Source organism: Sus scrofa, chromosome X, assembly GCF_000003025.6.
Source record: "Sus scrofa isolate TJ Tabasco breed Duroc chromosome X, Sscrofa11.1, whole genome shotgun sequence".
Classification (NCBI taxonomy): Eukaryota; Metazoa; Chordata; class Mammalia; order Artiodactyla; family Suidae; genus Sus; species Sus scrofa.
In genome coordinates this window covers 83,416,523-83,432,982 of record NC_010461.5, presented here as the reverse complement: position 1 = coordinate 83,432,982, position 16,460 = coordinate 83,416,523, and the positions used below count along the sequence as shown (strand labels likewise).

Below are 16,460 nucleotides of genomic sequence, written 5' to 3'. Positions count from 1 at the left end.
GGCGCGGCTGCAGCCGCTGCCCTAAACCACAGACACAGCAGCGCTGGATCCCAGTCCAGTCTGTGACCAACACCATAGCTCAGGGTAACTGCGGATCGTTCATCCACTGTGCCAGCCCAGGGATCGAACCTGCGTTGTCATGGTTCTCATGTTCTCAAACATTTCTGTAGAGCCACGACGGAAACTCCCCACGTGCCTTTACATCCCGCGCTTTTTGTCCTTTGCCCTTGGCCACCTTCGCTTCCCTTCCAAAGGGAGGCGGGTGACGCCAAGCCGCGGGGGAGAGGGAGGGGCGGCCCGCGCGTCTGAAGCGTTCCTATTGGTGGAGACGAGGAGCGAAACCGAGGCTGGAGCCAAAGCAAGGAAAAGAGGGGCGAGGGGGCGGGGCTAAGCGGGAGGCGGGATCAAAGGAGCTTAACGGGAGCGAGGCGCAAGTGCAATTGTCCGCGCCTCGCTGCGATGGCGGCGGCGCCGAGCACAGTCACACCGCTGGCGGCGGAGTCTTCCCCTCAGGAAGCTACCGTCTCTGCCGCCTCCTCCTTCTCCTACACCGCCTGCGCGGCGGCGGCGGTGGCGGCGGCAGCGATTGTGCCTGCCTCCTCCGCCACCTCCACCTCTGCCTGCCCGCCTGCCGGTGGCTGTGGTGACGGCGGCGGCAGCTTTGGCGGCTCCACTATGGCGGCGGCGGGGAGGGGGGGCAGTAGTTTTAAAGTAGACACCCGCCCTTTCCTCAGAGAAGGTGAGTTCCCGTCCCGGGGTGTGGGGGCGGCCCCATCTCCTTCGCTGCCTCTCTTCAGCCCGTCCGGGATAGGACTGGGCGCGGTTCGCCACCGCCCCACCCCCCACCCGCTGTGGCGCAGTAAAGGCCAAGCTCGCCCCGCCCCGCCTCGCTGTTCTAGCCCCAAGTGTGCCAGATAGGTCGAAGCAGAGAGGGGCTTCCCCACCTCCTCCTCCCCCGAAAAGGATTGCCGCCCCCCCCCAGGAAAAAGAACTGCAGGTATTCACAAGGCAGGAGTGCGAAGGGGAAAAAAAATACCACATCATTTTCTCCCAGTCAGGACGCCTAAGTAAGCTGTAGGAAGCAGAGGTGTGATTTGGTGAAAGACAAGAGGCAAGGTGGCACTAGAAGGTTAGGGAAAGGGAAGGGGGACTGAGGGAGAGAGGACAGAGAGGAGAGAAAAAAGGCCAGATAAATGAGAGGGAGGAAAATCCCTTTGGAGAAATTAAGCATCCAGCAGCATAGAAACTCGCAGTAGAATATTTAAGGAGAGATGAGATTAGACGTTTGGGGAGGTTAGACTGTATACTTGAGCTTTAAGGTAGGATTGGTTGGATTTTAGGATCTTAGGGTCTGGTGGAGGGGGTTTACTGAGGAAAGAGGAGAGGAAGAGAGTGACAGAAGCACAGATTTCAGAATTTTCTTTGGCTATTTAAGAGTGTGACCTTGTAAAGCAAGGTTTTGGGGCCCATCTTTAAGGTGGTTTTTGTTTTAATAAGTGCTGTTGTACCTACCAACACATATTACTCCTAACATAAAAAGATACTTCTTGACTATTTCAGCAGAAGTGTTATTTAGTTCACACTTGTAAACAGCCTACTAATTGCAAACTGTAAAATTTGCCATTGAAATGTATTTTCAAGCAGTTTGGGAACTACTTCTTAGATGGTTGAGACCAAGTCCACCACAGAAGATGTCAGTAAAGCATTTTGCCATTGTAAATTTCATAATTTCCAGTATATTCTGTGTTACCTTATGCTGCTGATTTGCCTCCACAGTGAAAGATCATGGACGCCAAAATAGAGTTGAATAATCTAAGTTGTTTTTTCTTAAGAGGACACCCTAGTAAAATTATCCCATAAAAATAATTTTCTTTTCACATTGTTAAATAACGTATCCCATACCCCGTGACACTTTTCATTTTGGAGGAATGTCAAAGCAACAAAAAAATCCCGTACAATATTTGTCATAGGTACATTACATAAATGACACTAAATGTGGAAATTAGAAATACACTGTAATATGATGATGTTTATTTATTAACTCTCTTACTGAAGGCAACCTTTGAAAAATTCTTATTTAGTGTCTTCAGTCAGCCTGGATTTGTACAGTTGTTCTGAGGTGAAAATATGAAATCTCCTGGATTTTTTGTTTTTATACCAAACTTTATGTCTATAACCAGCACGAAGGAGAGAACAGTTTAATAGGTGGTCAAGATCACAATTCAGTCATGTTTCATGGCCTTTTTATAGTAAGGTTTAGGACCAGCATCTCATGGAAAAATGGCTTTTGGCCTGGCTCTGTGACTGGCTTGTTTGCAGTATCTTTGAATATATGCAGGTATTAATAACTTTAAGAGATATAAATTCAGAAAGTAGGAGAAATACCCTGTCTGTACTACTGCTAACTGGTAAAAATGAGGAGAGCCCTAGAATAGGAATCTGGTGCAGTGAACCTAGGTTCTGTTGTTAGTTTACTGGCTAGTTTTTTTCTGACCCTGAACAGATCCCAAGCCTCCTGGGTTTGAGTTTTGACATTTCTGAAAAGAGGTATTGGACTTGCCAAACTCTAAGGTTGATTTCAGATCTGAAAGTATGAACCATGATTTTGCAGTTCTGGGTTGATATTCTTTCGATGGCATTTCCATGGCTGTGCACTAGAACAGTGATTCATAAACCATAGAAACCTTGATGAAGAGTTACAACCTGACATTCAGTGAGTAATGAAATCTGTGTTGTTAGTGTTGAGAGAACTTAATAGGATATTAAACACCAGATATAATTACTACCTAAAAACTATCTCCTACCATTTCATTTTGGGTAAATATCCTTCATTAACTGTACAGTTCAAACCAAAACCCTTAACTTTTCACTTAACAAATGATAAATATTTTATATAGTACACTGTCCAAAACACTGCTGTCTCAAACTATTTTTGTTTAGGTATTTATAAAGGCCATAAATGGTTACCAGTTATGATAATGGATAAAGGAGAGAAGAGAAAAATGTTTATTGGTGATGTGGCAATATCTTTTCCTTAAGTCCTAGTTAGGAGATGGCTCTAAAAGGTAGCCAAGAATTGTCAAGTTTCCCGATTATTACAAATCCACTCCAGATGGGACCATTAAAAGTTGTTTGATAAAGTATTTGCCAATCCATTTTTAACTGTAGTCAACACTCCTGAGGATTTCATCTGTCTTGGGGTTGGTAATGAGCCAATGTCAGTGGAGATTAGAAATTGCCAAGCAGGGAAGATTAGAAGCTTTCAAAGGTTACAAATGAGAAATTGGGCAGTCAACTTAAAAATAAATCAACAAATAAAAAGAAATGCCAAGTGAATACACATATGAAAAGACACCTACCTGCCCCAAATTCATGGTAAGGAGAGTCATGAGATTTTGTAGGACCCTTCATATTTCATTCAGTGAAGTCTTTCAAAATTGTTTAATGGCCCAAAACTGAATTTTCACCCAGTATTGATGCTGTGAGGTGATCATAGTAAAAATCAAAAGTAAACAAAACTCATTTATTTCCTTCTGCCTTTTAAGAAAAAAATTAAGTAGATTCTATTTTAGATTGGAAGGCATCCTGGCATTTTATTTAGTTAATGATCTATTTGGATAGCAATTGCCTAACAATACTTTCCTTTGTAAAACTCCAAGTCCAACATAAGAAAATCTAGTTAATAGCCTTTCCTTCATTTATTCAAGAATCATTTATTGAACACCTGTGTGTATGTGTTTGTGTGTGTGCTAGGCAGCTGGCTCAGTGCCCAGAATATACAGATGAACTAGAAACGGCTATATTATAGGACTCAGTAGTAATGCTTGATAGTAAAATTATAAACTAAATAAATAAAATAATTGTGGAAAATGCAGTTTTAAGTGTTATCTAGTCAAACTCCTAAACTATCAAGACTATTCCTTTGTTTATTATAAATCTGTACTTTGCCCATGGTGTCTCAAATACATAGGCACACTAAAACATGTTATACATCCAGTGTTGGAAGTAGCCAACTGTTAGAATTAATTTTTAATTCTCTACATTCAGCAAGGTGGGGATGTCTGGAGAGAGGTTAATGACCGTTTTAGTTTCTAACCCTCTGTCTTTATTAGGTGTCAATATGTGAAAATTGACTAAGCATCTGTATTCATAAACATCTACTATATTCATCACATATATACTTTAGAATATGAACTTTGACTCTTTTCCACCTGAAACCAGTACTACAGATCCATTCACATTTACTAACATGTTGGCTTTCTGATGCAAAGTAGCTGTCATGGGATGAGGTAAATTAATGGATTTACACGGAACTTGAATTCAGTTTCTAATTTCACAGGCACGACTCCCAAGGTATCTAGCCACAGAGTGCTTATGATTATGAAGGTCAAGGACTCAGTTTAAATAAAGACGAAGTAAATATGGAGTAAAAATTAACAACTACTTCCAAATTTTTTGTTAATTCCATTGCATTTTGTAATTGTTAATATGCCACGGGAAGGCCTTCATTATTTTTTTGATTATGATAATCTGTGTAAATAGCCAAAACCTGCCAAACTCATAGGTTAGGTACTAATCTTACAACCTGAGTAAGTAAAGATACTCGATAGCATTATCGCTATGAGTGTTCAAAATGCTGACAGGTACAGATCTGCATTTATGGCATAATTAATATATCTGAAAATGCCTTTTAAAAAGTGTGATCATTAGGGGAAAAGAAAAGAGTTAAAACTCCCTGGCAAGTTTAACACCATCAGTTCCCTAGTCTTCTATAACTTAGTGTTGAGCTCTTCTCATTGTTTCCTATGATTATGATGGTATTAAAAGGTTGCAAAGATCAAATCAACCTTTTTGTTGTTGTTGTTTGTCTGTTTAGGGCCACACCCATGGTAAATGGAGGTTCCCAGGTTAGGGGTCGAATCAGAGCTGTAGCCACCAGCCTACGCCACAGCCACATCAGTGCCAGATCCAAGCTGTGTCTGCTACCTACACCACAGCTCATGGCAACGCCAGATCCTTAACCCATTGAGCGAGGCCAGGGATCGAACTCATGTCCTCATAGATCCTAGTTGGGTTCTTTAACCACTGAGCCACGATGGGAACTCCCCAGCTGTTTTTTTAAGGTCCTTTTTCATCAAGAATGTCTGAGGGAGATTATCTCTAAAGGTACAATCATGGAGAATATAGCACATATGCTTCTTGTAGAATCAAAATTATTATTTCTCAGATTTCTTAATAGCTTCTGATTTCAAATCTGTGGCTAAGAATGAGGTATATGTTTATAGTATTGCAGCCAACACTTCTGATATTTGCTACATTCTTGTCACTATTAAAGTATAATATGCAAGGCATTCTTTACAATGTTGTATATGTTTTGCATCAAGATCAGTTGGACTATGAAATTCCTGCTTCAGCAAAGCATTAGAACAGTCAATAGCTAGTTCTTGCCATAAATATCTGATGGATCGGAGTTCCCGTTGTGGCGCAGTGGTTAACGAATCCGACTAGGAACCATGAGGTTGCGGGTTCGATCCCTGGCCTTGCTCAGTGGGTTAAGGATCCGGCGTTGCCGTGAGCTATGGTGTAGGCTGCAGACGCGGCTCGGATCCTGAGTTGCTGTGGCTCTGGCGTAGGCCGGTGGCTACAGCTCCGATTAGACCCTTAGCCTGGGAACCTCCATATGCCGCGGGAGTGGCCCAAAAAATGGCAGAAAGACAAAAAAAAAAAAAAAATCTGATGGATTGTATTGAGGAGGAAATTTGATGTTTTGTATAAATAAATCTAATTGTCACATAACAAATGCAAGTAAGATAGTCACCTAATTTGAATAAGCTTAAACTTTTAAAAAAATTATTATATTGATTTATGATGTTCTTTCAATTTTTCTGTACAGCACAGTGACCTAGATATACATATGTATACATTCTTTTTCTTATATTCTATCATGTTATATCCCAGGAGATTGGATATAGTTCCCTGTGCTATACAGCAGGACTTCATTGCTTATCCATTCTAAATATAATAGTTTGCATCTACTAAACCCAAACTCCCAGTGAATCCCACTCTCTCTCCTTCCCCCTTGGCAACTACAAGTCTGCTCTCCATGTCTGTGAGTCTCTTTCTGTTCTATAGATAGGCTCATCTGTGCCATATTTTAGATTCCACATATAAGTGATTATATGGTGTTTGTCTTTCTGACTTACTTCACTTAGTATGAGAATCTCTAGTTCCATCCATGTTGCTGCAAATGGCATTGTTTTGTTCTTTTTTATGGCTGAGTAGTATTCCATCGTGTGTATGTACATCTTCTTAATCCACCCATCTGTTGATGGACATTTAGGTAAGCTTAAACTTATTATCAGGGTAACCAAAGAAACTAATTGGAGTGAACAGAGAATGTTCTCTTACCTAGAGCTGAAGAGATGTGATGATCTTCTGGTTCCTTTCCTTAGAGATCTTTCAAGGTTTTTAATTCCGTTAGTGAGAGGACCAAATTGTAGGCACAGATTTCACTATTCTTTTCTGATTCAAGCCATAAGTGTTATTCTTTTGTCACGAAAATATATTTCATCCTAAATTGTCTGATGTTGTCTAATAGTATTAGAAGGAAGTTTCAAATATGATAATTTGGATTTTATACTCTATTGCATATTTGTATGCAGCCAAACTTTAGCATAATAATACAGCTATTTGGAGTAGCCACAATCCAACAAAGGTCCTTAAAAAGTGAGTTTCTGGCGAGTGAATCCTCTTTGCTTTTTATACATCAAAGGCAGATATACTGGTACAAGCTGAATTGCATATTTTTATATCAACACAGGGCATTTTAGTGATGTCCAGGTCCATAGATGTGAATTATTAGTACTCACATTTGTATTTTACTGACTTAAGAACATCCCTCTGCTATTACAAATGTCTTTCCTGAAACTACTGGAATTCTTTCCTGTTCCAAATCCACCTGAATCTAGAAGATATCTTTAAAAATTTACCTTCCCCAATCCTTTATTTCCTATTATCTCTCTTCCTAAGGAGGCCTTAGCTTCCTCACTTTGAAATGAGGACATTAGACTAAATCACTTATAAAAACTGGAGGCAGTTTTACCCCACAAGGGACATGTGGCAATGTCTGGAGATATTTTTGGTTGTGACACCTGGGGAATGCTACCAACTTCTAGTTGGTAAAGGCCAGGAATGCTGCTAAATATCCTACAATGTGTAGAATAGCTCCTCAAAACAATGAATTATCTGGCCCAAAGTGAAAATAGTGCCACGATGGAGAAATCCTAGACTAAATTATCTCTGAAATTACTCTGATCTGAAATAAAATGATGATATAGAGTACTAAAATGCGAAGCTTCCGAATTGTAAGCAAGCATACCTTGAGTGCCTACATGTGTTAAACATTTAAAAATTTTTATTTCATTTAATATTCACCATATGCTGAAAGATACTGTATTTCTGTGCTTTTTAGGTGAAAAAAACTGGCTCAGAGTGGTTAAGTAATTTTCTCAAATTTATGTAGTTATGGGTAGAGATAGGATTTGAATCTAACTCAAAAGCTTATTTTTTTTTCTACTACTACCCAGTGCTCTACTACTTATTATTATTTTTTTTTACTACTACTCAGTGCTGTAGGTCAGTTTTTCACCTATTCCAAACTTTATGAAACTTCTATTTTTTCAAGTCATGTAAACATTCCTTGTAGGAAGGAAATAGATTAAACATTTTCATTAATAGAATATTGGTTGATTCATGCTGTAACCAAAGGCTGCAGCCATACATAAATATAATAAATTGTAGGATCATTAAATACATGAACTCTGATCCCATTTATAATTTGTCACAAAATCACTCTTTGATTTAAGATAGCCTTCATTAATGATATTCAGTTGCGGATCATTCAGGTCTTGGTAGTGAAACAAAGATTTATTATTTACTCATGCAGTTTCCTCTGAATCAGCTACCCTTCATGCCATGGTTTGGGAAAAGGTGCTTTGTCTTTTTTTTTTTTTTTTTTTTTTTTCCTTTTTAGGCTACACCTACAGCATATGGAAGTTCCTGTGGTGGAATTGGAGCTGCAGCTGCCAGCCTACGCCACGGCTACAGCAACACCAGATCCAACCTGCATCTGTGACCTACGCCACACCTTGCAGCAGTACTGGACCCCTAATGCACTGAGTGAGGCCAGGGATTGAACGCACATCCCCATGAATACTAGTCGGGTTCTTAACTCACTGAGCCGTGATGGGAACTCCGCTTTGTCTTTTTTTTTTTTTTTTCCAACATTTTATTTTTTATGATGGTAAAATATATATATATAACATAAAATTTTCCATTTTGAGCATTTTTAAGTGTGCATATCAGTGACATGCAGTGGTTCTTATACCACCTTCACCACTATTCACCTCCAGAACTTTTTCATTGTCCCAAACTGAAACTCTGCCTGCAGGTTACATGAAATGTGGTCATGTTATATGATATTTCTTCACTCTAGAGAACTTGCTGATGTGTCTCATTTCTGGAAAATAAGGTGTTTAATAGTTAATCTTTTCCATATCTTATTAGTTTAAGCCCTCACTCCATCATCAGACTTAGCTTTTCTTCCTGTTTTGAACCTAGTTTTTGGCAGTCCTTTCTTATTCCCATTGCTTTTGTTTTATGTTAAAACACAAATGGTATCAGCATCAGAAGTTCCTGTATGCTTCAAAGACAATATACCCCAGTCCATATTTGAGGGCACATGATTGTATCATGAAGATCTCATTAACATTCTGCACTAAACTGTGCTTTGATTCTGAGAATAAAATCTTTCCCCCCATTTATATATTTTTTTCCAAACTTATGGTACGTACAAAATTCAGATATGTCAGGGAATGAAGAATAATCGGTAAGTGCTATGCTAGGAATATTAAAATAATATGCCTAAAATTAACCAGGAGATACTTACCCTCCCATGTTCAAAGAAGTTTATTGCATATGAAAGATGAAATCGCATTTCATAGCATGCAGTATTTTGTCATTTGATAATCTAATGTGTTATATATATATATGTAGAGAGAGAGAGTCTTTTTAGGGCTGCACCCGTGGCATATGGAGGTTCCCAGGCTAAGGGTCTAATCAGAGCTGTAGCCAGATCCTTAACCCACTGAGCCAGGCCAGGGATTGAACCCAAAACCTCATGGTTCATAGTCGGATTTGTTTCCACTGTGCCAATACGGGCACTCCCTATTTATATTTTTTAATCATTGCTCTCCAACCAAATTAGATCGAAAGATGCATCTCCCATGAATCTGATGTATTCATTGGCATAACTGAACCACTTACACCTAAGTTATAACCAAAATAATACTCCAGTATGCTATGACTAAAACCTTTAAATTTGTTAATAGAAATTCTGTGTGTGTTTTTCAAAGAAATATTTGAGAGAGAACCAGCTTTAGGGTTATGCCATAGACAAGGAGATGCAAATAATGGAGGAATAGGGGAAGAAATGTTGAAACCTTTTGAATTTTTAGGCCCATAAAGTCTTTAAGAAACTTCACAAATGGAAATCTGAAAGGTTGTGATATGTTCTTAGTTATATAGCTAGTTAATACCAGGGTAAAGACAGTAATGTAGGGAATTCCCTTCGTGGCTCAGTGATTAATGAACCCTACTAGGAACCATGAGGAGGCCTTGCTCAGTGGGTTAAGTATCCGGCATTGCCATGAGCTGTGGTATAGTTCGCAGATGAGGCTCGGATCCCCCGTTGCTGTGGCTGTGGTGTAGGCTGGCAGCTGTAGCTCTAATTTGACCCCTATCCTGGGAACTTCCACATGCCGTGGGTGCAGGCCTAAAAAGCAAAAAAAAAAAAAAAAAAAAAAAAAGCCTGTAATGTGCTTTTTATAACTCACTGCTTTTGGAATTAAGAATTTTTGTTAGCTCATATTTAACAACCAATAAAAATACATTTGTTTCATATTCTGATTAGTTAAGAAAGAAAAAAGATATGGTGAGAATAGAAAGAAAGAAAGAAAAGAAAGGAAGATACAAATCCCCAAGTTTCTTCAGCTATACCTTGGTCCCCCTTCCTACCAGAACCAGTTCCTGAGGCCCAGTTCTTTGAGGGAACACTTCAGATCCTGGCATGTAATGATTGCTCAGTAAACATTAGTTCCCATCTCAGCCATCTTCCTCACAGCCAGTCATTTGCTCACCTGACCCCTGATTTAACGTCTATTCCCTGAGGTTGGCCAGACAGACTGAGAAACATCTCTACTATCACCAATTTCCTCTCACATTTTCAGAATTGGCTCCAGGCCATTGTTTTCTGGGCAGCCAAAAATCATGTCTCAAATAGTGGGAATGGGGGTAGAATGGGGCCTAAAGGAACATTTATTTAGCATCTCCTGTGAATTAGATAGGTTTTTTACATATGCCAAACTTAGGAAGTTTCTCATTCAAAACTTTGGCATTTGTAAATTTTTAAAAAAATTTTTTTTGTCTTTTTCTAGGGCCGCATGGGGCATATGGAGATTCTCAGGCTAGGGGTCTAATCAGAGCTGTAGCCACTGGCCTACACCACAGCCACAGCAACGGTGGGATCCGAGCCGAGTCTGCAACCTACACCACAGGTCATAGCAACATGGGATCCTTAACCCACTGAGCAAGGCCAGGGATCAAACCCGAAACCTCGTGGTTCCTAATCAGATTCGTTAACCACTGAGCCACGACAGGAAGTCCAACTTGGGCATTTTTAAAAGCCAGTACTCAGGGAACTCTTGGGAAAATTTAGATTCGAACTTTGGCTCTGACGCTTACTAGCTATGTGACTTTGGGCCAATTGCTTGACCTCTCCAAATCTCAGGTATCACTTTTAGAAAGTAGGTATCATTACATACAGGTCACATTTAGGGGAAATGAAGCTTGAGGAAAATTGATAGTATGGAGTGAAGAATAATACCCATTATATGTAATTGTTCTCAGTAAAAAACTACCTTCCACAATCATCCTGTCCACAGATTTAGGATTTAAAAAGATCTTGAAAGCCTGGAAGGAATCTAACAAAGTAAAAAATTTAAATGAGACAAATATGAGTGTTTATTGGGTCTGTTCGGGGATCCAGAAAAGTTTCTATCTATGTAACTATATCTTGGAGTGACAGAGGTTAATCAGTTACAGGTGAAAAGGAAACTTTTATTTTAGTCAAAAATTAGCATGAGGTGATAGTATGATGTGACCACCAAAAAATGGTGAAGTAATCTTAGGCTATATTACTAGAATAGAAATATTCAAAATGAGAATATACTTAACATTACTGAACTTAAAAATAGTTAAGATGATAAATTTTGTTATGTGTTTTTATCTCAATTTTTAAAATTGAGGTGATCTCATTTTACTTGTTCTTATTGTGACACTATTAGAGTGATTGTGTTTACGTTACACTTTATGAATGGCATGGATTTAGGCAAACGAATGAGAACTACAAAATCATTCTGCATGATGAAACTAGCATCAACTCACAAAAAGGCTAAAGAGGAAGGGAAGGAATGAAGATATAATGGTTCTCTAAAAATATTTAAAGATTTCCATTGAAGAAACATTATACTTACAATGACTTCGAGAAACAGAACTAGGACTAGTGGAAGCTCTAAGATGGTGATTCTCAGAGTGATCTCTGGACCAGCAGCAGCATCATCACTTGGGAACTTTTTACAAATGTGTATTCTTGATCCCCCATCCCAGACTACTGAATCAGAAAATCTGTGGTGGGGTCCAGTAATTTCTTTTAATAAGCTCTCCAGATCATTCTGATGCATATTAAAGTTTGAGACCCTCTTGGAAAACAGGTTTCAGTTGAACAAAAACACATGTAAATTTGGCTGCTAAAAAATAGCAGTGATTCTTAACCTTCACTGTGCGACAGAATCACCCAGAAAACTTTAAAAAAAAAAACAAATCACAATAAACTATGACTGAGAACTACTCCCAGGGGTTCTGGTTAGTTGGTCTGGGATGGAGCTGGGACTTGCTATGTTTCAACCTAAGTGTATGTAACAACCTAAGTGATTTTAATGTGCAGGCAGGGTTGAGAATTACCTCAGTGGAAAACTGAACAAGGATCACTAGGTTGGCTGTTTAAAGGGATTACTTGGGGACCCTATATACAAACACAGAGTCTTAAGCCTCAACCCTAGAGATTTAAATGGATTTGAGGTAATGCCAAGGAGCATTTTCCTTTTATTTTCTCCCTCCCTTCCTTCCTCTGTTTTTTTCCAAAAATCTCTTCAACTTAGACTAAAGCTCAGTTAGGTTGATAAGTTATTATTCTAGATGAAAAGACCCTTATATTAATCAATTTAGTCACTAAATAGATATTGGACAGCCATTATGTGTAAGAATCTGAGCCTGTTCTGTAGGACAGTGATTCCCAATCATGAGAATCACTTGTGGGTGACTGGGACCACCCACAAAGATTTTTATTTTAATTAAGCATGTTTGATTTGGAAACTGAGCATGTGGATTTGATGTGAAACCCTGATTAAGAATGATTTTTACATGAAGGTTTGTTTCTGAAGTTTTGAAAGTAGAATTAGTCATCATTGAATTAGGAAAACATGCTATTTAAGTAAAATTAGAGCAGTCCCTTTAAGTGCATTTTAATGTGCATCATCACTCCGGTATCTTTTTTCTGAATTTTAGAGTTTTGTTTTAATTTTTGATTCAGTGAAGTCAGAACATCAACATATTCATTATATTACACCCACAAGGAGAATTTGCCAATGACAAGTAATCGTAGATTAATTTATTGGATGTAAGGTCAGAACTCCACTTCTTGGATCAGGAACAACTCTGCTTAAGCTTAAATGTAATAGATCTAAAGATATCATATTCATGTCAAGTTTTAAGCTCAGGATTTAATACACTCTATTTTCAATAGATATGCTCCTTCCTTTCTATTTTCTTTCTTTCTGTCTTGCTTCCTATTGCCCTCTTCTGGTTCAAGCTTCATGACCTTTTGCCTGCAACTGATTCCTAACTCGTATCCCTATTTAAAGTCACTTCTTTTCCCTTGTTGAATGTAGAATTAAGTCCAAAAGCCCTAATGAAACCAATTATGATTCAGCCTCATTTTAAGCTTTCAGTCATTATTTTTCGTACTCTTATCTCCCCCCCAAATATCTTTACGCACTTTTTTTTTGAATCTTATGCATCTTTTAAAGCTTAGTTTAAAACCTGTTCTCTGAAAAGATTTTCCCAGACTCCTCAATAGGAACACACTGTACCTTATATCACTTATGACATTTCGACCTTGGAATGATAGTTCTTTCTATACACATTTTATCTTCATTACTAAATTGTAAATTTCTTGAGATTAGGAGTTATTCACTTGCTGTGTCATTTCTAATATGTGGGACAGTTGTGTATGTATAATAGAAAAAGTCAACATAAAACAAATTTAAGTTCCAGCTCTACCAAATAACATGTGACAAGTTATTTTGATTTCAGTGAATCCTATTTTCCTAACCTTCAGAATATGGGAAATATCACTTACCTTGCAAATTTGTTTTAAAGACTAAAGGGGTAAGCTGTTACCTTGTTTACACATAGCAAGTCTTCAATAAATACTCATTCTTTTTTCTTCTTCCAGAATGTCTACCTAGTACTTTGAAACCAACCTCAGTAAATACCAATAAAGTTAAATCATGCCCAAGACATCGAGGGCCTCAACTGAGGTAGTGTTATGGGTAATGAAAAGGAAGCAACAGATGTCAAATAAGCTACAACAGACATGAAACAGTGATTTGCTGCAGAGAAGAATAGCTGAGATTTTGAGTCTGGAATATTATGCCATTTAATAAAGAAAAAAAGACCAAGAACTTGTTGAGGAAATGAGTCAAAGGCAGTAAGTCTAGACAATACCATTCTACAGGAAAAGTTGTAGAAGTACCAGTAACTTCACAGGCTTCATGGAAATGATGTGGTCACCAGTAATGAAAGGCTGGGTTAAAATACTCAGTCTTCATATTTCCCAGCTGGAGGCCAGTGTCAAACTTTGACTATTAGAAATGAGGAAGTCTGGAATTAAAGGTTGATCTAGGAAAGAAATAAGTGTTAAATTTTAGGAATTTTTGAACCTCTAAGCTAGCAGTTTCCTTTTGTCTTCTTAATGGAAACTTTCCCTGTAACAAATTATATTGCCACCAAATGATAATATTAACTTATAATTAAAGATTTTAGCTGTTAATTCAAGATCTTATCACTATGCTCAGATTGCATGTAGTAGTTAATTCTGAAACAGGGGAAGTCCTGAAATACATTTTAGTTAAACTCTTTACCTTGCTGATTTTAGAGTCAAAGTTAAAGAAATGACATATTTTAAAACAACCTAAAAATAATTCAGAGGGGGTACTATATATTATAGGGATAAATTTTTTAACAGTTCATCAACTTATTTTTGACACAGTCCTAGTTACAGTTATTATCTTGAGTGCAATTTAAGTAAGCCTTTTTAGTCTGAACAGTGGTACTGAAAACTAAGCTTAGTTGAAAATATCCAACTTTTAAATAAATACCTCTAAAGTTTTTTTTAACTAGAAAGTCCTATACACTTCTTGAAAAAATTAAAAGAAAACAATTGTACAGATAATAAAATGTTAAATTTTCTCCCTTTTCTAGCCCTATTTCCCCAAGTTAATCACTTTCAAATTGAGTTTATATCTTTCCATATTTTTTTAATCTTTTTACCATTTCTTGGGCCACTCCTGTGGCATATGCAGGTTCCCAGGCTAGGGGTCAAATCGGAGCTGTAGCCACCGGCCTACGCCAGAGCCACAGCAAAGCAGGATCCAAGCCGCATCTGCAACCTACACCACAGCTCGCGGCAAAGCTAGATCCCCAATCCACTGAGCAAGGCCAGGGTTCGAACCCGCAACCTCATGTTTCCTAGTCGGATTCATTAACCACTGAGCCACGACAGGAACTCCTTTCCATATTTTTATATGTGATAAATATTTACTTTTTGTTAGTGTTGGAAAGTGGATTATTATATTTATTATTCTACCACTTTTTAAATTCTTATTTGAGTGTAGTTGATTTACAGTGTTGTGTCAAAGTCTGCTGTACAGCATAGTGACCCAGTCGTACATATATATACTTTCTTTTTTTCATCCTATCTTCCATTATGTTTTATCTCAAGAGATTGGATATAATTCCCTGTGCTTACCCATTCTAAATGTAATCAATTTTGCATCTACTAACCCCAAACTCCCTGTCCATCCTATTCTCTACCCCTTCCACCTTGGCAACCACAAGTCTGTTCTCTGTGTCCCTGAGTCTCTTCTACAACTTTTTATCCGTTTAATATATCTTTGGCATTTCTCCATGAAAGTATTGTAGTATCAGTTTATTGATTTAAATAGCCAAATAGCAAGCAAACTCGATGTTTTGTGATTTATACCCTATGATACACTAATAAATTGTGGCAAAATACATTGCAGCTGTTAATAATTTTAGATAGAGGTATGGACTTCAAGTGTAAAGTTAGAAAGCTTTGGCATGTGTTATTTATTAGTGAGAAACACTGTAGCATAATTTCTAGAACTTATTATATGAACATTACTTTATAATTTTGGGGAGAGTGGCTTGTGTGAGATTTGTTTGGCCAGATGAGTGTGATAATGTTTGCACAACAATGGAAAATGTTTGCCTACTATGGGCAAAGATTTTTTTGTGATTCTCTGATTTTTGTCTACTGTAAAACAGAATTCCAAGGCTGCGTGTTTTAATCCTGTCTTTCATTACTGGTGCCCCAAATCATTCTATGAAGCTCATGAAGTTACTGGTACCCCCATAACTTGTCCTTTGGAATGGTGCTGCCTAGACTTATATTAAATAAATAACCCTTGCCATATTCTACATTAGAGGCATACTTATTATGCGAGTATAAATTACATTCTCAATAAGCAAAAAGCTTTTACTGTAGCCTCGCAAGCACTCAGACTTGAGGTGGTATATGAAATATGTAGTTGAAGAATGAAAATGATACTTAAAAAATTCATTGATATGATATATATAATCTCACTACCCTTTATTTTATTCATAGATATGAGTTGGAATCAACAGGAAAAGACTGAACTTTTTACAGATAATTTTTGTAATATATGTGGAGTGGTGCTGCAGTTTGAATCACAGAGGATTTCACATTATGAGGTAGGTTAAAAATAATGGGAGTAGAGTCTAAAAATAGTTTTTTAAATGTAGCAGATAAACTTCATATGTTAGTTTTTTTTTATTCTTATGAGAATCCTGTGTATGATTTCCCTTTGATGGATGAGGAGACTGGCTCAGAGAGGGACAGTAACTTACCAGCTTAGGTTTGGGGAATTCGGGTTTAAACTAAGTCTTTTTTCTCTAAAGCATGTTTTCTTCACACCATTCTGCCTGCCTTTGTATCTCTCAACTACTATATCCTTTGTGTC

At 38.0% G+C, this 16,460-nt stretch overlaps 1 protein-coding gene across 14 annotated transcripts in view; it reads left to right on the top strand.

Annotated features, from left to right (window-relative positions):
• Positions 1–16,460, top strand: part of ZMAT1 (zinc finger matrin-type 1) — a 162,923-nt gene that overhangs the window by 126,265 nt on the left and 20,198 nt on the right. For 7 of the 14 annotated variants that reach the window (XM_021079802.1, XM_021079798.1, XM_021079799.1 and 4 more), the window contains one exon: positions 16,085–16,191. In XM_021079802.1, the coding sequence (XP_020935461.1) occupies positions 16,085–16,191 (107 nt within the window). Of the gene's footprint in view, positions 1–319; positions 740–16,084; positions 16,192–16,460 lie in introns of those variants that run through there. The other 7 variants (XM_013990955.2, XM_021079795.1, XM_013990956.2 and 4 more) reach the window with 7 other exon arrangements.